At 38.4% G+C, this 22,404-nt stretch overlaps 1 protein-coding gene across 3 annotated transcripts in view; it reads left to right on the forward strand.

The window, feature by feature from the left end:
- LOC124775014 (myeloid leukemia factor) overlaps positions 1 to 21,454 on the forward strand; it is a 129,233-nt gene extending 107,779 nt beyond the window's left edge. For 2 of the 3 annotated variants that reach the window (XM_047249773.1, XM_047249774.1), the window contains one exon: positions 20,769 to 21,454. In XM_047249773.1, coding sequence (XP_047105729.1) covers positions 20,769 to 20,880 — 112 coding nt within the window. In that variant the 3' untranslated portion in view covers positions 20,881 to 21,454. Of the gene's footprint in view, positions 1 to 7,669; positions 7,719 to 20,768 lie in introns of all 3 variants that reach the window. The other variant, XM_047249775.1, reaches the window with a different exon arrangement.
- Positions 21,455 to 22,404: the final 950 nt, after the last annotated feature.

The following is a 22,404-nucleotide window of genomic DNA, read 5'->3' on the forward strand; positions in this document are numbered from 1 at the left end:
GGGACCACTTACTTGGCCACTCATACGTTGCCCGTGGTTCATGAACTAGGACATGACTACAGGAACCCACACCATGAACCCTTCATTGTGTTACCTGTCTATTTTTAACCCCCCCACCCGTTACATGCAATGCACTTAGCTATTAACTCATGCATGGTGTTTAAGCAGTAATCTATGTCTGCATAATACCCTGTCTTCCACTTTTAAGCTCGTCTGCAGGTCGTGGTCTTGTGGCTATAATTGTTGCCTCTGGATGATGGGGTCCTGGGTTCGATTCCTGGCCGGTTTGGGATTTTCTCTGCCCAGTGACTGGGTGTTTGTGTTATCATCATCATCATCATTTGTGACAGTGGCTGGATTACTCTGTGAAGAAAAAGGTATGTGTAAAAATTGGGACATGTACGGGTGCTGATGACTGCACAGTTGAGCGCCCCACAGACCAAACATCATAATCAACCTTGAAGCTCTCAAATTTTCAAATCTCGTATGATGCAGTCCCCAACAATCAATTTTTCCTTCTTATCCCATGCGGTAAGTCTCCCTGATCTGCATTTCTGGATGACCTACCCCTTTTCCTAGACCTCTTCAGTCCTTTTCCTTCATCCCTCTTCCTTCCCCTTCAACCTTTCTGCCTGAAGGAAGAGCCACTGACTCTGACAGCTTGCCAGTTACAACTGTCTTTCATGTGTGTGTGTTCTGCTGCCACTTGGTGAGTAGATTTGTCTATCCAATTAAATTATTAAGACTGTTTTTAGATAGAATTTGCCTGTATAAAATTTGCAAGCATTTCATGAACATCATGTACTTATAATTTGGAAAAAACCCTGATTTTTCCACATTTCCATTCCTACTCCATTTGTCAGATAGGGTGCTGCAAACATACGCTATTTCATGGGCTGCTTCTGTTATTGAATAATACTCTGAAATAAAACCAACAGAGCATTATGTTGTTTTTAATTTTAACTGTTTGGGAATGAAAACCAAATATTTTCACAATAGCATTATTGTGAAGTATATTGCCTTTTGGAATGGAATGCCTTTATAGTTAAAGCATATGTAACATAAAGAGCTACATGTTGCTTTGTAACAAATTTGACATAAGACATGTAAGTTACATGACATTAACTTTCTGTGCATTTTTACTTATTTGAGAGTGATATGCAGCTTAAGTTACAAGCAAGCATTTGTTATTTGTCTGTTTCCATTTTTGTGAAAAATCATTCTGTATATCTTGCTTAAAGTGAAAGTGTGTGCATGCTTGATTCCACCAGAGATCATAAATTGCAGATAGTCAATCAGTAACATGTTTTGGCTTCATGGAAACAAAAATACAATTTTTAAGCAGTGCAGGAAATTAGCATTCCGTGGGGAAGGATCAGTAATGTTGCTTCAGAGACCATACTCTGCACTCAAGAAACGTGTAATTGACAGGCTTTGTAATTGCAGTTCTCATTGGGCATTTTTAACTTAGTTACTGCAACATATGTATGCTTCCATATCACATTTCAATTCGAAGCTACTCTTCAGGACAACAGCAAATGCATTTGAACTTACTTCTTATGCAGTATTTAATGGTGAGTCAAGACTAGGTAATAACAGGAAGTTGTCTGCATATTGGCTTAATGCATTTTGAAAAGTGACAACTTCACCAAGTACACATGATAGTTGACTGTACAACATAATGATCACAGAATCAGTAATTAATTTGATGACTACACATACTGTGTTCGTATCATTCATTGATATGGAACTATTGGCATTAACTAGTAGAACTAAAGCTGGTTTTGTTTATACATTGTGAGGCAACAACTGTCAAGAACTTTTGGGTTAGGTTATCAGATGTAACACTTCATAATGTTTTCTGAGTCAACATGTTGCACAAAGTATTCAGCTGAGAGAGTGTGGCCAACAAAAATGTGATACTAATCTGGGAGGTGAGCCAATCCAGTACCTTGAAGCACACTGTCATAAGAACTTGTTATTGTAGAATGAGGGTTACAAGACATGTATTAGTGGGTCAGATTTAAAAACTGAAACAACATTTAAACATTTATTGTTGTGAAGTGAGAAATTTTGCAAGCGATATCACTGTAAGCGTCTTAACGTAAATGGGGTCAGCTACATATAACAGATGAATCGCAATAAGATGACTACGGTTTGAGTTGCACAGTTTTGCCACCCGTACTGTTCACTGTGTACGACTGCTCAAGTTTGGCAGTCAACAGTTGTGATGCTGTTTATTAGGTAAGCCCATTTACCACGGCAAGCTCTACCATGTTGGATGGAAAAATCAGTTTTCAGCTGTCCTTAGACCAAAAACTGCATAAAAAGCAAAATTACATAAATTCCCAATTGTCATGAGGCTGGTGGAAGACATTCAGTATGCTTCCCACTGTTTCCAGCCACAAGTTGAAATCAAGAAACAGCATGTTCCACAAGAGATAGGAGTTTCTCGGGGGTCACATTTAGAATGCATTGTGCAGTGTGTCTCTTCAGTTAAACTGTTTCTGAAATTGGAGCACTGAACACATCTTTCAAGTAACCCCACAGCCAGAAGTCACACGAATTAAGATAGTCATCTTGATTGCTGGGCTGTAGGGAAATGACTGATAATTCTAGCATTTCCGATACACCTCTGCAGCTGTCACTTCACTGGCTGTGCAATGTGAGGAAGATGCTAAGCACACATTCATACTGTGAAAGGGTTGGAATGATGTGGTGTGCAAAATACTCTCAAAGCATTTACCAGTGGCAGTATGGGTAACAGGACCCGCAGGACTCGTCTCTTCAGAAAAAATACAGCCCCTACGACACACAATGCCATCAACCTGTGCCACACAGTCAGCTGTGCACAATGAAGTGCTATTAGTTGATGTGCTTGCGAGCTTACTGTTGACTATATTCTGCCTATTGACATGTCCTTGGAAGTGGAAATAGGTATCACCTGTCAACAGGATGTTCCATGGTCATACATTTTCTACTTATATGCAATCAATAAATTCAAGAGTGAATGTTTGCCTTGCTGACATGTCAGCAGCAAAAGAACCTGTCTGGTAGGATTTTGTAATCATTTTCTCCAAACCCTTAGCAAACACTGTACCTGTGCCTTTTTTTATACTTTGAGTATCTGGAATTTTGGCAGTATCACTGTGCATATTATTCATCATTATTGGACTGTTTAAACTCAGCTGCAAGAAAAACGCCGGCGATTGGACCACAAAAAAGTCCTTTTCCATCACAACGATGCACCTCAGCAGGTGTGGTCACAAAATTAATGGAAATAGGATTCCAACTGGTTTCACATCCCCCGTATTCTCCAGACTTGGCTCCCTCGAACTACTATTTGTTCCCTAATTTGGAGAAATGGCTGGTGGGACAAAGATTTTATTCAAACGAGGAGGTGATTGCAGCAATTAATAGCTGTTTTGTAGACAGTTCCTATTATTCGGAAAGGATCAACAAATTAGAACAGCGTTGGATGAAGTGTATAAATCTAAAAGGAGACTGTGTCGAAAAATAAAAAAGGTCTACCCAAACATGTAAGTAGTTTTTATTTTTGCATGGACTTTTCAAACCCCCCTCGTACAGGTGTCAGTGTTGTGCTAATGGCAGTCTGTGGAAGGGATGGTAATTTCCTAGTTCGGTTGCTGCGTGTCTCTGACCAGTGGTAAAGGATGACACAGGCTGCAGGGAGTCTGTTACCTGTTCAAAATTGCAGGCACAGATCTGAACAGGTCGCAGTGTGCTTGGTGCAGTATACAGTGGTCCTTCCTTGGGTAGTCTGAAGTCACGGGATACCTGTCAATATTCTCAGACCACCTTTCTTCTGGCATAGTACAGCAACTCGACAGGGCATGAACTCAACAAGTCATCAGAAGGCCCTGGCAGAAATATTGAGCAATACTGCCTCAATAGCCATCCATAATTGTGAAAGTGTTGCTGTGCAAGATTTTGTGCACAAACTGACCTCTTCGTTACGTCCCATAAATGTTCAATGGGATTCATGTGGGGCATTTGAAGTGTCTGTATCATTCACTTGAATTGTCCAGAATGTTCTTCAAACTAGTCAAGCATGAAAGTCAGCAGGTGGTCTCAAAGTAGTCAAACACAAATATTGCCAGTCAGTGATCATTTTGCTTGGGCCAGAGGACCCAATCCGTTCTATGTAAATGCAGCCAACACCATTCTGGAACATCTGGAGCAAAACCAGCTTGTACAGTGCTTTGTTGACAATGTGGGGTCATGGCTATGTGGGGCCGCACCACACTCGAACCCTACCAACAACTGGAACTGGGTCTCATCTAACCAGACGCCATTTCTCCAGTCGCCCAGGGCCCAACCAATATGGTCACGAGCCCAGGAGAGACGATGCAGGTGATGTTGTGCTGTTAGAAAAGGCATTTGCTTGGATCATCTGCTGCCATATTCCATTAACGCCAAATTTCTCCGCACTGTCCTAATGGATACGTCCATTGTCTATTCGACATTGATTTCTATGGTTACTTCACACAGTGTTGCTTGTCTCTTAGCATTGACAACTCTACACAAATGCCACTGTTCAGTCATTAAGTGAAGGTCGTCTGCCATTGCAATGTCTTTGGTGAGAGGTAATCCCTGAAGTTTGGTATTTTCAACAAACTCTTGACACTTAGGATCTTGGAATATTGAATTTCGCAAGGATTTCTGAAATGGAATGCCCTATCGTCTAGCTCCAACTACTATTCCGCATTCGAAGTCTGTTAGTTCCCATTGTGTGGCTGTAATCACGTCAGAAATCTTTTCACATAAATCACCTGAATAAAAATGACAGCTTCACTGATGCCCTGTCCTTTTATACCTCTTGTATATGATACTACAGCCATTTGTATATGTGCATATTGCTATACCATGACTTTTGTCATCTCAGTTTCCTTCTTAATTCCCTTTATTACTCCACATTATTTCTGGTTTCTCTTTATAACAATCTCATTCTGTCCTTATCCTTTTCCTCTGTTGTTAAACTAAAATCTTCAGCCATGCATTCCCGAACTCCTGTGCTTCTCATGGCTGTTGTTTCTTCTGCAGCATCCTTAATGGCTCTTTCAATCCTGTTCCTCCTTTTGCCTACTGTCTGACTCTTCAGTACACAGTTCCCTACTTCATTTAGTTGGTATTTTTATTTATTTATTTTTCCTATATTCTGGTTCGACCTGTTTTCTTTCTATCTTTCCTATTAACTATCGATAGTTTATCAAGATTGATGTTACCACAAAATGATTCATCACAATTTGGTTTTCTGTAGCTCAGTATGCCTAAGACTGAGGAGTAACTCCACTTCTACATATAACTCTGCAAACCACTGTGAAGTGCATGGCAGAAGGTATCTCCCATTGTACCAGTTATTGGGGTTTCTTCCAATTCCATACACACATGGAATGCAGGAAGAATGATGGCACTAATCATTCTAATCTTACTCTCACATTCACTATTTAAATAATAAGTGAGGGATTATAGTATATTCCTAGAGTTATCATTTAAAGTGAGATCTTGAAACTTCATTAAGACTTTCTTGTGATAGTTTACATCTGTCTTGGTCTTCCAGTTCAGTTCCTTTAGTATCTCTGTGACACTGCCAGGAATCATACCAACCTGTGACCAATCATGCTGCCCTTTATTAGTGTTTCTTCCCATTCCATTTCACATCCCCCCAGTTACACCCTGGTATTTGTATGACTCGGTTACTTCTGACAGTGACTCATTGATATTAACAGGCATAGCATACTATGTTTTTCTCATTTTGTAAAGTGCACAGTTTTAAGTTTCTGAGCATTTAAAACAAGTTGCCAATCTTTGGACCACTTGGAAATCGTATCGCCACCTCACTAAAGTTATGAAGCTTCTTTCAGGCAGTACTTATTTGTAGACAACTGCATCATCTGCAAAAAGTGTGGGGTTACTGTTAATATTGTCTGCAAGGTCATTGATATACAACATGAACAGCAAGGATCCCAACATACTTCCCTGGGACACACCCAAAGTTACTTCTACATCTGGCGATGGCCCTTCATCAAAGAGAACATGCTGCATCCTACCTACTAAAAAGTCCTCAGTCTAGTCACAAATTTCAATTGATACCCCATATGCTGGAACTTTCGACAAATAAGCATAGGTGTGTACTGAGTCAAATGCCTTTTGGAAATCAAGAAATACTGAATCTGACTGCCTTGAGCCAAACTTCCAGCATGCAGTGTGAGAAAAGTAGGAGTTGGTTTTCATATAATCGATGATTTCCGAATCCATGCTGGTTGGCATTGAGGTGTCCTTCACCATGTCCTTCAGTGATCACACGTCATCAGAAGCTTTTCATGTCACTTGTGTGTCCTACCAAGGCTGGAATAACACAAAACACAGTCAGCACTAATACACTCTGGTTGCCATTCTATCTGTCGCAGAGAATTGCAGGTGTGTACACGTACTAAGCTACATTGACGGCTCGCTATGCCTTCTGGGTGCTGCACTTTGTCAAACAGCGTATAATGCTTAAAGTCAAGTCTCTCTCTCTCTCTCTCTCTCTCTCTCTCTCTCTCTCTCTCTCTCTCTCTCTCTCTCTCTCTCACTCCCCCCCCCCCCTCCCCACTCCCCCCCCCCCCTCTCCCCAAGGCCAGTTTTAACAATCCTCAATTTGATGAAATTGTTTTATTTGGATGGAGGAAGATATAGTGATATAGTTCAAAACAAAATAGATGAAATATAAGATTGTTTTACTGTAGCCAGAGACCAGTTATATTAGTAGAGGATCTGTCAGAGGAAGAATTTCAGGAAAATTGTGATGGGGACCTTTCTACTTCTGCAAGAAAGTACTTAGTGTTGGTTAAAATCAAATGTGTTCAAAGTGCTGATAAAAATATTTAGATCCTAACATTGAATTTAAATTTTGCAGACTTTCTTTTTGTGCCTGTCAAAAGCAGTTCATGTGTGGAAGTTTAAACCCTGGAATTTAGTTTTATGTGAAGATTCTCTTCTTATAGAGATACATAATATTATTCCTATGTAATCAAGTTCTGTTACAGTTTATTACTGTTTAAAAAACCACACAGAATTATTTGATTTCGTGAGATGAAATGAAAAATACTGCAGACTTCATTTAGTGCAACAAAATCAACGAGGAGTATTTAAACAATATTTGAATAATTGTAAAATAAATATTATGTAACCGACATTAAAAATTTCAATTTATTTGCGCCTTAAATCTCAGTTTAAACTACGGGTCCCACAGAGCCCATCTCATAGTATATGTTGCAGAGAAGTTGTCTCAAGAGTTCAACATTAATCACTTCTATCCAATATTGTACTGTCTTGATACAATGTCTCGTTGACAAAATACGGTTAAGGGTACAATAATTGCGGATATATGTAATGAGGAAGTCATGAAGTGAGATATTTCTATTTGAGGTTGGTAGATTTTTTCCATCTGGAACTGCATTGGTGCTTTTGATGTTTTATATTATTTTATTAAAGATAGATTGCAAAAAATCAAAAAGATATGTGAAACAAACAGTTAGGATAACTTCAGCTCTTTGGAAAAGTAACCAATTTTTTTCACTCTTTAATTTAAATATCTGTTCATTTATCCTTGTAATTCAAAATTTTATTTCTATCTTTACATTTCTTTTGATGTTTCGCTTTTCAGGTACAACAGAAAGTATTGATAACATAAATATTTGCACGATTAAGCCCATGTAAGTAGCTCAGGCTAAGCTTGAGTATGTTACATATGACTTAACACTTGCTAAGGCCCGTTGTTGAGAGAGTCATTTTTTCTAAGAATGTCATGAGAACTAATGTTTGTCATTAACCAATTGTCTCTTTTTGTGGTGTAATAATAATGTATATCTTAAACTAAATCCACTGCAGTTTTGTGTGTCTTAAAAATTACAGCCTGTACAAATAGTATGCTTATACAACCAGCAGAAGTTGGGTTGAATGCAATTTGCCTTTTAGTATGAAGTCCTGTAAGCCTAATGATAGTTCACTAACTATTTAAATAATGAACACCATATAAGATTAATTGCACCAATATTGAGCAGTGTATAATTGTCACACACACACACACACACACACACACACACACACGTCTTTGTTCTGCTTTTAACAATGTTGTGAACAGGACCAGAGCTCATTCTTCACTTTTTTGGTTCTTCAATGTCCTACGTCTCTGTAAAGTGAAACAAGCACGAGTCTGTAAAGTGGTGTGCATTACAGCATTGTCTATGACTTTTTTTGTCAGTGTCTCCGTGTCCCACATAATCTGTAAAGCAATAAAACATGACAAAGAAATTTTGCTCATATCTTTATCATACAAATGAAAGAGCAGCCCAAAATAAAACTTAAATATTTAACAAGCAAAAATGGAAAATTTTGTAACCTTCATCCAGTTACTGCTCAAAGTCTAATTCATATGACTACAAATGCATGCTTTTACTATGTCATCTTTCATGCATGCACTTTGTTTTTGTGAGGATACATTTCATATGCCACAGGTTACCAATACCCAGTGATATATTTGGATATGTTGCAGTACATTAATGAATAATCAGTTTCGAAAATTTAAGCATGTAGATGGCACCTTGGTTAGCTGCTGTAATATACAAGGTGTCTTTGGCAATGTATGCTAATGGACTCTGCTAGACTAAATTTTTCTACTGTTTGACGAAGGATTGTTTCTGTCATGTTGATATATTATCTCATGATTGATTTTTTTTATAATACATATCATTGTTACATGATAACTAGTAAGGCTGTAGTAAAACGCATCGCTTAAGAGTATCATATAAATGATTAACATATTGCCATAATTTTCACTGAGAAGTGTATAGGCAAATAAGCAGGAGAGGGCATTGCTATGGTTTAGGACAAACCCTTCAGAGCTGACGGAATACATATGCGTATATATCAAATTAGTCACTCCCAGGAGAGACTATGCTAATATCATGTAAACATCACCTCTAGTCTTGATAATGGCCTCAGTTACGTGAGGTGGAGTGTCCACAAATTTCTTCATGTGCGTAACATGTAACTGAATTCACTTTGATGATTGTCCTGGAGAGCTACCAAAATGTGTGGATGTTGAGTCCTATATTTCACTTGCGTTTCAGATAGTAACAGACATGCTCTGTGAGATTAAGGTAAGGTGAAATAGCAACCAGTCAAAGGGCAATAGAGAAAGCGATTATTTGTCAGATTAAGAAATCTGCAAGCAGTTTTGCGGATGTAGCTGTTGTCAGCATGAAAGATGGGATTGTCCACAGCATACTTATCATTTAAATGGAGAAGAAAAGGAAACTACTTGTTTGCTGAGAATATTAAAATACACATCCTGCCTAATGTTTGCATTAGCCTTAATGTATAAAGCCCAAATGGTGGTAGGAGAAACATCATGAAACACCTAAGAACTTATCATCTTCATCACATGGCTTAAGTGCTACATTGGGTTGTTGGTGCAGTAGATACCGTGCATCATTTGAAAAGAGGAAAAATTGTGGCAGTCAGACCCTACTATTATCTTCCACTCAGCTACTGTGCTGTTTCTTCATTGTTGGGCCTATTGAGACGGTGTATGTGCCACCATATACAGTAGTCTGTAATGAGCTAACAGACTGTGCTAGCAGTTCCATTTGTGATCACTTGGAATCTAGTTAGCTGCATTCAGTGACAGTCCATACACAGCTCTTCAAAGTTGGAGGAGGTGGTTAATATTTTGTCTGGTGACCTCAACAAATCTGTCTGCCTGCCTTTGCCCCTGCTGAAGCAGCCCACTTCATCAGTTGAAAAGATATCTTTCCAAAAGCAAATTTCTTCAGTCGGCACATGTTGCTGTTGCACGCGTATGTGCACACGCTCACACACACACACACACACACACACACACACACACACACACACAGAAAATATGTTATTCAAGGTAAAAGAAAATGATGTATTTCTCTTGTTCAACAAGGAAGTTACAGCTAATATGTCTCAATTAAAGATTGGTAGCATGTTGAGAAAAAATGAACTGTGGACAAAACAGCTTATCTGGGAGACCAGGTTGGGAGTGTTTTGGAAATGTTACTGCCAGTGGCACAGGCACACAGTTACCATCTCAAGCTCCACAAAATTGTATGAAATTTGGAAACCTGCTCCCTGGTTCCCTCTAAACTTGTATGTTCCCCAAGTCATTGAGAAGTTTCTGTAGACGCTTGTGAATTACATAATGCAATCAGTTCTTACTGTTCACTTCAAGGGAGTGGGGTGGGGGATAGCAAGTACTAGTTAGTGTAGTGACTTCTTATATTTGCCCAGATGGTCACCTGTAGATCAGATGACATTATGATAAATGCATTTAACATACATTCCATGCAGAGTGTTACTGGTGCTGAGAGTACCATTGATTGTAATTGAGATTGGCACCTGAACTATCGTTTGACAGTTAACTCGGTACAGTTATATAGGAGCAATACTGTCACCATTCTTTTGAGCTTTCTCATACCTCTCAGTACAAAATGGTGTTTCAATATACATGAAATTACATATTCAGTGGGATTTCAATTAGCTTTATGGTCTAGGAGTCACCCATTTCTGCACTGGAAATCTTACTGTTTTATCAGCTTATTTGCCAGCAAACAGTTGGACATTGCTCCATGCTAATAAAAGAAGATTAGTTATTACTCACTTTATTGTTCAATGTACACCTCATTGCTGTAGCCTCAGTCGCCCAGTTGCTATGAAGGCTGTAGTACAATCTGCTATCGTCAGTGGTAGACTGTGTTGCTAGAGATCACTGTCAGTCAGCATCGACAGCTGACTGCCGGCCTGGCAGATGTCCACATGCCAATTCAAAGGCACTTTTCATGGGGCAGATCAAAGGTGTGACTGAGGTGCATGTATAACTGATTCACATGCCACCCTGAGAATGCTCGGTCCCTCTCTGGTCATTGCCCGAATTGTCCCTTCAGGACCACCATGGTATTGGATGCCATGAAGTCTGATGTGATGTATGTTGATCCTGGCCTGCCGGTTAGGTATGCCCTCTGGCCTGTACAAAGCTGAAGGGTCAAAGCATCTTGAGGCCTGAACTGAAACTGTGGTGGGAGGACCCATGGCCTACCCATTAGTGGTAGATACATTCCTGGACTTCAGCGTCAGTTAATTGTGGTTGTGGAATCGCTATCATTACACCAGACATACTGTGTATGACTATCACGGGGTGAAAATACTGGAAAAATCTTAAACAAAATGTTAACAATAAAATAATCAGAGAATTGAGTGCAAATGACAAGAAATTTGCCATCAATCCTAACCGCACCGTCTGAGGTGCCTTGTCATGGTCCGTGCGGCTCCCCCCCTCCTCCAAGCCCGAGAGTTTGGTCCCCTAAGACCTTACCACAAATTTGCAAATTTTTCCATCAATCCTACTGATTGACTGTCTAAGCTAGCTGGTCATGTTATTTATCCTGAACTGAGAGAAGGTTTTGCTGAGACACACCAGTTACATTAACTTAATTGGTCCAGTTTATTACAAGTGGTCAACTGTCTCTGGCTCTGCTATATTTGCTTAATTTGCTTGTCAGTAGTTCTAACTGCTCCATCAGATCACTGATAGGTGTTGTTGCATCCTATCTGTTGCATCTTATTTAACGTTAAGAGGGCAATGAAGGCAGTTTCGTGTGTGCTTGTCTTACAATTTCTCGCTTAGCTCTCTCACAAGTGTTCATGTTGCACTCTTGCTGACCAGCTGTGTCAAAATATTTATGCCTTGCATCTGACTTGGGTTGACACATCCCTACACTGAAGCAGTGCTGGGGTGTGGGTAATGGTAATGAATTCTTATTGACGTGATAAAGTTGAAAGGTGAATTGACCTTCAAAGAGTGAAAGATTTTAATTTTAACACTATGGTAATATTGGCTGGCAGCGTAGTTGGAAAAAAAGTGTAAAATATTGCTGGAATTGTTTTATTAGAATAGCACTCTGTGGTATGTCTGAAACCTGATTTCACATCTTTTGAAGATGAAAAAAAGTTTAACATACTCTAGTTGTAGTTTCAAATGTTGTGAAAACAGATTTGTCATCCATACTTAAATGTAATAATATATGGAGAAGGAAGTACTTGTAAAGATTGCTTCAGCTAGGTTGGAGAAGTTTTATAATCGGTGAAACTGTAAAGACACATCAGATAGTATCTGATGAGTAGTCCCACTTCTATAAACAAGACTTCCTGTGAACACAAATGAATAGTGTGGAAATAGTTTATAGTGGGTAAAATTTAAAAATTTTACTACCGTAGTTTGTGAGAAATGTGTGTGTGTTTAGGTTGCAAGCGTTGTTACTCTTAAATTCTGAACTACTGTGTCTTGAAATAAAGGGTGTTTCAGAAAGACTGTGTGTATTTATATTGAATCTTAAAACAAACAATTGTGAAATTTCAGACACACATTTATGAACTGCTCTTGTTTTAGAGTACAGATATTCAGTATGTCCTCCATCAACACGAATAATACTGCATCAGTACTCAAATGCCTCCCACAGTCAGGTAAGCACATCCATAGTCAGTGATGTTACGGGAGTACAGATAGGGTGTCAAAACTCCTCTTGATACCGTGGAGGCCAGTGGAGAAGTGTTGGAGGCCAGTGGAGAAGTGTTGGAGGCCAGTGGAGAAGTGTTGGAGGCCAGTGGAGAAGTGTTGGAGGCCAGTGGAGAAGTGTTGGAGGCCAGTGGAGAAGTGTTGGAGGCCAGTGGAGAAGTGTTGGAGGCCAGTGGAGAAGTGTTGGAGGCCAGTGGAGAAGTGTTGGAGGCCAGTGGAGAAGTGTTGGAGGCCAGTGGAGAAGTGTTGGAGGCCAGTGGAGAAGTGTTGGAGGCCAGTGGAGAAGTGTTGGAGGCCAGTGGAGAAGTGTTGGAGGCCAGTGGAGAAGTGTTGGAGGCCAGTGGAGAAGTGTTGGAGGCCAGTGGAGAAGTGTTGGAGGCCAGTGGAGAAGTGTTGGAGGCCAGTGGAGAAGTGTTAATGTGCCAGCTGTTTGATGACCAATCCAGTGACTCGGTCTAGTTTCATTCAGATATTCCCGTACATGGTGACTCCATTGAGGGGGTGCTCCATATTTTTAAAAATGAAGCTGTCCTCATTCAGCCTCGGAAGCAACAAGTTTTGTAACATAACAAGATATTGTTGGCCGTCAACCTCTTTGCTGGCAGTTTTACTGCAGATTCTCCCATTTCAGAAGGTGTTAATAATGCTAACACAGGAATACCTGACAAATTACTATGTCTTTGTCAGACTGGTCATTGCTTGCGCAGGTTGTTTTAAACGATGGTCCCAAACCCTCCTCTGCTCTGGGTGGGTAGTTGCCTTTGCTCACATCTTCTGTTGTTTATTCTCTTCCCCTCCCCCTCCCAGTTGATTCACTTCTCAAGATCTTTTTGCAGAATAAACATTTTGAATGGTTCCACTTAATGCTTTGCAAGGTTGTAGACCATAGTAAAATGTAGTTGATCAGTGTTTAATGTGATTTTATTGTGTGTTTTTGCCCTGCTGCTGCTCATGTTCATTGATATGCATAGATGCCAGAATTATTTCAATCCCTGTGTTACCATATCCTATCCATTTTAGATGTTCAGCTGGTTATTCTTTAATACTAAAAATTAATTACTTACTCCTTTGCTTCATTTATTCATGGTAAAGTACCTCAGCCTCTGTCATATTATTTTTTATTGATTTTGTCTGAGATGATGATTGTCAAGGACAGTCTTTACCATTGATGTATACTTCTCTTCACTTGTTGATGAGTAAACTTGAATAACATTGTGTGAAACAGATGATATTTCACATTGTTCAATTTCATGTTTCCCACATTATTTTTGCACATATTGGTCATAAAGAGTCTCATATTGTACCAAAATATCCTCAGGATTCTTATTATTGAGGAAAAGACCTTGTTTCACAAAGTACCTAGCAGAACCAGCACACGTTGGTCTATCGATTACTCATATGATTTTGAATGCATCCCTGTTGGTTTTTGAACATTTTTGATCAAATTCTAAGTTGATTTCTGAATGAATCGTCAGTTGATTTCTGAGTGCGTGCATAGTGTACGTGACGTCTCTGTCAGGGGAATCCCCGTTGCATCTAGAAATAAACTTTCCTGCAGACAAAAGGGGATGTGTCTATACAAGCTGAGCGAATAAAGCCAAAAGGATGAATGACAATCGCTGTTTATGTGGTTGACTGGGTTTGCAAATGATGAGCGTTGTTATAATTACTAACGAATTCCATTGATTCAGACTGCCATAGTGGAAATAAACGACTAACAGATTACGTATTGTCTTCTCCGTGTATCCAAGAAAATGAAATTTTGACGGAAAATTTTTGGCCAGATCACTACACCACTAAGGGCCAACTATACAGTCCCTGGCTAGCAGCCGCTAAGTTCTGTTCTGGGAGTATCGCGGAAAACGCGTTGTACGAACACGTAATAATGCCTAACCAGAGAATAAATGCAGGGTAATAAAACCGGTGATTGTGGCAGGGTTAGTGAAGTTAATCACAAAATAAATCACAAATTACGGAAGCATATGAATATTTAAATTTTTATATGAATTTCGTGCTACTACTTTTCAGTCTCATGCTTCAGAAGCTAGAGAGTACGAATGAAATGTGAAACTATTTCCTAACATAAAACTTTTTGTTTGTAGTGGGCCTAATAGGCATTTGATATTGGTATTTCATGAATTATATTCTGTCGTGTTATAAAAATGACCATTTGTGCCAAAACAATCTCGTTTATTTGCTGTGTGTAACAATTGCATAATATAATTAATAATGATGTTATTATTACAAATGTGATAGAATCCTTGAAAGTAAAATACTACAGGCTTGTTTTGTTTTATCTAGCAGACTGACAAAATACACATAATCAGATTGAGAAACCACACCAGTCTTGGTACTATTTTTATTAACAACAGCTTTTCTAGTATTAGATAAAAACATTTCATTTTTTCATGTAGCAAAATGTTAACGAACTTTGATCGGGTAATAGATTCTTTCCCAAAAAGGAAAGTATGCCATATAAAGCTGTGTCTTTACTCGTTTTATGTATCCTATATTTAATTTTATGCCACACAAAACAGCAAGTTATTAGCTAATAGGCACTAAAGACTGCAAGTTTTCTGAAGCGTTCTTGTTCTGGAGATTTTTTGCAGAGGGTCGGGACGCCAAACCGGCTGACTGGGAGCAGGAGAGGCACCACAGGACATTTTAATTTCCACTGGCCTGAATGTAGTTTGATGGCACCCATTACAAAATATTACACGTTTGAATTCCACAGAGCAAAATACAGAGACATGTGATGGAAGAATGCTTTGTGAAGAGGCGTGGCACTGCACTTCAGCACACTTGAGACCAAATAACATGTCTTAAGTTCCCTTCAACATATATCTTTTATGTATCAGACTCTTCAGAAAGGCGTGCGCTACAAAATGAAGATATTTTTGAAAAATCTGTTTTTTAAATATTTGACGTCCTACCTCAAACACTCGAGGGAGAGGGAGCACCACTATCTAATATTGCCCCGGTTCGGAAATATTGTAGATCTGAACCTGGTGCACAGATCAGTCTGAGTTGTAGTGGGAGGTGGTAGTCTCCATGTGACCTGCGTTTACGTTAAGAGATTTTGCGGTTTCCTCTTCGTTTATTTCTCTCACGTCAGATGAAAAGAAAACGGATTTCTGTGGCCAGGAGCTGTCAAGTGAACTAAAATACATTCACATAATTACGGAAGGCTAAAATATGTTATTAGTTTCAGATTTTATTTTGTTTCCACCTTTCTGACAGGGAAGCGTTCATCGCCTTGCAGAACAATGAAGTTATTTTTGTCGATTTGTTAAAGAAATTTGACTTTCATTGATCTTTCCTGCTGAGGCAGGCAATTTATTTGAAACGAAGTGTTTAATTCCACACCATTGGCTAGTTTCAACTGTTAGCTGCACTTGTAAGTTCACATTTTCATCTTCTAGCATGTATGGTTATTATGCCATAATAAAGAACCTAACATGAGATAATACTGTAGTGGTACTCCAAGAAAATTTACATCTGAATCTGGACATACGAATGTGCACTTTAAGCCGATTTATGCATATTAGTATTGTTCACAAAATTCCCAAGCTCTTGGTGTATCCTCGAATGTCCTGTTTATATTATGACATAACGTAAGATCTTTCAATGTTTTATACGTGCGAACGTACGTGCTTCCTGCATCATCGTAGCCGCGCAAGCGCGGCGACGCCTGTCATCTGGCGCAACTGCTGAAACGAATCTATTTCTAACAGGTCGCGGGAAAATATTCCAAATTGTTGTTAAAAAAGCATACCTTTCAAGTAAAGTAAATTTCCTTTTACACAAGATGAACTCTGTGCGCGAATGTCTGATGAATTTCTTAAATCACAGAGCGTTTGACTCTCATTCAAAAATCAAATCTTTGAGGACGACCATTTAGAATATTTTCGAGCCCAGAAGATCAGACATTTATGTCGTTGTCAAAATTTTTACTGGCGCATTTTTGTGATGTGTCTTAAGTGTAACACGCACAGAAAAGATCGACATCATGTGTGAAAGCTTAGCTTCTCTTGCAGCTTATTAATCTTAGAGACCAATACTATACGTAAAAGCTTTCTTTTGTTGTAGCGACACTCGATGTATCAATTTAAACCATTACATTTTCCTATTTGTGTGTTCACACTACTTAACTGTGATGTTGCTATTGGCTGTCTACATCACGTGTCCTTTGCTCTGAATATCCGCTGTCATTGGCTGGCGAGATCGCGTGACACGAGCTACAACTGGCTTACAAAACCACATCGCAGTCTCGATTTCAATCCTTGGGAAAGTAACATGTGGTGTTTGGTGGAATTCGAATTTATACTTTTGTAATATGAAAATATGCAGTGTACATGTTGCTGCACATCGGACATCTTTCCAAAACGTGTTTTCTCCCCTGAGTTTCATTTTCTAAGTGCCAGGAAACTCTACGCCGGTGTATAAATCACAACCATTAAAAGGATTGATAAGTTTCACAGTTCCGAGGAAAAGTATACTGTTACTTGACATGGAAAAAGTGTATTTTCGTCTGGGAGAAAGTGTATTTTTAACCAGAAATCCTGGAAAAATCCGGGTTACTTTACCCTGCATAATATTTTTGGATATGAGTATCTGAAGCAGTGGTGTTTCGGCATTTCACTGTGATTGATTTGAAGTAATGCTCTCTTGAGTTTCTATTTTAGATATTTTACCACCAAGAGCAATTAATCCTTAGCCTGTGACCCATTATAAGGCGAGCACACCCGACCTTTTAACAATTTAAGAAATGACCTGCTAAATTCAAATGTATTTGTACCATTTTATATTAATATATAACTACAAGAAGGAATTGTGCAAAATGGTTGCCACATTTGGTGAATACTGACTGTAGGCAACTGTGAAATATAATTTCTTAAATGTTTGAACAGCATTAAAACTGTACTGCACAGATATGTTACAGTGATAGTCTGGGTCCTCTACTTTGTACCAGAAATCAATAAGCAGTGAAACAGTATTGACAGCCTTGCACAAGTAAATGTTAAGCTGATATAATCTGGTAGAAAGGTTATGTCCGTTGTTTCCAAGGAGTACAAGAACAACCTGCAGTTTGAGGTAAATTTGTCCTAAAGTTTCCAGGATAAGTTGGTAAAAAATGAATGATGCATCAAATGTAAAAGGTCAATGGAGAGACCCCACCGTATTTCCACACAAGAAATTTGTTGCTAAAATCATGGGGTACCCAGTGAGAAAAAGTTACAGTTGCCAAGGTGGGTATTTTGTGGACTTTCACAATAATTTCGTGAATGGGGAACTGAAAATTCAAAAAATTGGGCACAGTCTGATTACCAAAAACAGGGATCCTAAGCTAGTCTCTCGTTGCTCTCATCTCTCTGTCTACTTGTAAGTTCATAGATGTATTGTAGATATAAAGGGTTTGTAATGTCTTCCTTTCATCCATGTCTTAAGAAAATTGCAGCCAACTTTCTTCGTTTATTTTATAAGCCTAACTTGCTGATATGAAACACAACTTAGTGATTCATTATGTTTGTGTGCATATTGTTTTGTTTGTTTTCCATTCATTTTAATGCTGTAACAACCCATTGGGTGCAATGGGTAACTACCATGAGAGGATTTTTCTTCTTAGAAATGCTAATGGTAGCAGCTGATAAGTAGTTCAGGTTAAAACTGCTTTTGTTGGTGACAGGTGACACTAGTTATGAAGCTATGGTCGTTGCATGACCTGCATGATTATTGGCTATACATTACTCTCTTGGTCAATGTTTGTATCTATATATTAATTGTAAGTCAAGTATTTTGCATTATCCTTGTTTTTTTCCTCTAGAGTATCTCCTGAACATTTATGTAGTTCGTTATGTGTATGAAGTATCATTTATGGCTTGAGTGCAGTGTAATTGCCAACATAATTCTGGCTGTTTTTTGCCCTGCTTGCAGAATCCCCGCCCCCCCCCCCCCCCTTTGCTACCCTCACCCCAACATCACTTGGTAAAATCATTTTGCAAAGTGTTACTTGACTGCTTGCCTGTCACCATTGACTGAATGATTGCTGTTTCTGGTTAACAAAACACAATTTCAAGGTAAGTTTCCAGGCAATTCACATCATTATAATATATACATAAAGCAGAAAAAATTGCTAGAATAGTCAAAGAGGAGTGGGAGGTATTGAGTTAAGCAAAAGTTGCAGTGGAAATAAACTGTTGTAGAATTACAGCAGTAAAACAATAGTCAAGACAGGTGTACAGTCAACAACCATAAAGAAAAATTTTTGTGCTCACTACAATCTTTGTGTTTGTGGCCACTGTAATTGTTCACAAAAAGCCATAAATTTTTTAGAGGATGTGCCCGTAGTTCATTCATTCTCTCCACACATTAGCAAAGTATTGAACACACAGCCTTCGGAGTGCATTATTCAAAAATGAATCTTACAAAGCCATATATTAACTACTGTATTGCAGAATTGTTTCTGTAGTACAGCTTATTTTCTTACCTGATTAATGGTGTTACAGCACTTTTAGCTTGTCTTATTTAATAGTCAAGCTTCTCTCGGTAATCTTCACGAAAAATCATACCTTAACAGTAGAAATGACTTCAGCTAATTTAACCAGCAGCTGCCCCTCTTGCTGACAGGTAATAGCAGTGAGCACACAAAATTATGTGCATTCAGACTAATTTCCCTAGCTGATTGGATGCCATTTATTGCCCAACTCCTCAACAATGCTTTTCCGATCTACGATTATCCGTCACCTTTTGATGTATTCAACATGGTCAACCTTCTTCAACTTATTATCAAGGTGTATTTCTCTGTACCTTGTGTGTCTTCCAGTTCAGGTAAATAATTTTGGTGTCCTTTAGCTTCTGGGGTTGCTTCTGTAGCACAGCACTCACTCTGTTTGTCACTATATAGGCTCCTAGCTTTGTTGGAAAAATTTGATTTATATTTTATTTGGATTAATATATACTTAAATGCTTGGTCAAGAACAGTCAGTTTCTTCTCTCTTTGCTTTATCATGAGATGTTGTGGAAAGTATCAAAATGAAGCCCTATAGTAGCTTCCCAATAGGGAGCCTCTTTCATTTAGGTTATAGTGCTTTCTGTCTTGTATTTAAGCAGAACTGCTTTTAGGGTATATGAATTATATAAGGTAGACTATTTCTTTGAAGCTTCCATTTACTTTACAGGTCTTGGGTCAGGACATTGGAGTGTTAATAGCTACGCACAACTGTACACATGTTGACACACACAGATGTACCAGTAATATAGCTGCACAACATTGCTTTCCTTAGTCACAAAGATGATTTACCATTATTAAATGTAAGAACAATGGAAACTAAGAAAGCAGAAGACTTAACATTTCATGTGTTTATCTATGAGTAATGGGTAATTTTAATTGTTATTACTACAGTCAAAGTTAGAACTTCGTGGAAGATGCAGCAGGAACTGGCAGAGTTGAACCAGCCTGCGCAGTAAAGAAAGTTCCATGTGATACTTCTACAGGTGATGTGGGATTAAATTACCTGAAACAGGCTTGTTTGCACATATTTGAGAAGCAGCATTTGTGAAGTAATACTGGTTCTAAGGGGCACAATACCACTATAATTAGCATTTTTGCATTTATTTTCTTGTTCTTTATTTATTGTGTCTAATTAGTAAGTTTGTTTGAACTTCCATGTCACTTCTTTTTCCTGTATCTCTTCTTCCATTTCTTGTGTTCCTTGTTTAGTTTTGCTGTCTGTCCTGAATGTGGCGATCAGGATTCTCAGCAAATTTGGATTGGTGAATTAGGATTTAATGTTTCAGTCTCAAATTATCACTAAATGCCAATTTCTTTCAAGCCTTCATGAACTTCTGTAGGCTTCATTGATGAAAATCCACAACACCTGGCTAAGATTAGAATTTAGTTTGTAAGCTTGTTGTCCATTCTATATAGGTGACTTTAAAACACTTTTTAACTGCTGGTGTCTGCTCTCTCTCTCTCTCTCTCTCTCTCTCTCTCTCTCTCATCTCTCTCTCTCTCTCTCTCTCTCTCTCTCTTCCCCCCTCCCCCCATGCGCTTCAGAAACTATAGATCTGTGATCGTTTAGAAATTGTTGCTGAAAAAAGAAAAAAACACAAAGTTGTTGACACTGGTATTCAGGAATGTGCATTTATGTAATTTTTTTTGTTTCAGCATACACTCAAAGGAACGTTCCCGGAAGCGAGATCATGAACCTGAATCCCTATTGGAGAGGAGCCACAAATCTCTGAAGTCCTCCAGCAGCACTTCCAATGAGAATCCTTAGTCAGCTAAATTCTTCATGGCTGTATTTACTACTACTACTAACTTCTGTTTAACAAGTTAGAACTGTTGTTCCCCTTATGATTGGAGGCTGTATACCATCTTCAGGGATTAGTGTATGTGTGTATTGTATTATTCAATGTCTAGACATTAGTCTTAAAATGTATTACAAAATAACTTTGCTTGTTTAAGAGAATCTTTTTCTTGTCTATGTTTCCCTAGAATTTGTGCTACCCCACTTCCTCTTCAAAAGTATGTTTATGGATCTTCAGCACAGTACATGAACAAAATGTGCTTCAGTTTACTGTTGTATTATATAAAGGTTAGCATGTTTCCAATATATATAGGAACTGGTCCATATGGCATACAGTTTTAATTTGTTGATAAAATGTCAGTTTTTTAGTATTTAGCAGCTCATAGACGATTGTACTAAGCAAACATTCTAAATTGCCGTCATTATTGTAACATTGATGCATAACTATTATTCACCAAGGTTGTATTATCCCCCTTAAGGTTTTGTGTGTGTGCGCCGTGTATGCAAGTTGTTATATGATTAAAATAAAGTTCGCTGAATTTGATGTCTGTTTCCTTTGGAAGAGCATATTGTGCATATATTATAATATATTAATTACCAAACATCTTAAAACTTGTAATTGTGTTGTTTGCATGTGTCAGGAGGGCAGGTGAATGAATTTTAAATTTTATTTATTAATTTAATATTTCCAACTCTTGGTCTACACAATAGGCATATCTGCTAGCTTGTAGATGGCCATTCAAATCAAAATGTTCTGGAATGACATAAGTTTTGTAGAGTGGTAGAAACTAATTGCTGAATGTTTAGTGCAGATTTCTTTTTTCTCCCAATTGATTCAGAAGTAGGTACACTCAGATAACATTGAAACTATAGCTCGGTCATTACTGCAGTGAATGAAAGAACTACACTCGTTATTTTTTTTTTTTTTGTGGGGGGGGGGGGGGGGGGGGGGGGAGTTATAAATCTCAAGAACATTCCTTGGGTCAGAATTATAACTTGGTTTCTTTTTTGGTGTGAGTGATTTCTCAGATTGAGATGGCACTGGCAGCAATGCAATTCATCAATTTGGCCATCCTGGCATGTTTTTTGCTGCTTATGTGATCACTTCCAGTTGGGATTCTCTTTTGACAAGGTTACAATTAGTTTTCTCTCCAGTCTTGCTAGACAGAGTTATACTTAGTTACTGATAAACTTAATATCAGTCAGATTATTGAATAAGCCACATGACTGGTCCCTTATTTTGGAATGAAATGTAGCTGTTTCTAAACCCAATTTAACCCTTAAGTGGCACACCGTTTCTCATAACATGAGCAGGTACACAGTGTATTTTGTACATGTGTAAAGAATAGCTGTCTTTGTTATCTAAGTAAACATGTAAGAGTGAAATGACAATTTAATCTTGGTTTAATTACACGACATTGAGCGAAAGTACTGTTTAAGTAAATAGTAATCAGATCAACTTTAATCATATTACTTTGTTGCCATGGACAGGTC

This window comes from Schistocerca piceifrons, chromosome 2 (genome assembly GCF_021461385.2).
Source record: "Schistocerca piceifrons isolate TAMUIC-IGC-003096 chromosome 2, iqSchPice1.1, whole genome shotgun sequence".
Classification (NCBI taxonomy): Eukaryota; Metazoa; Arthropoda; class Insecta; order Orthoptera; family Acrididae; genus Schistocerca; species Schistocerca piceifrons.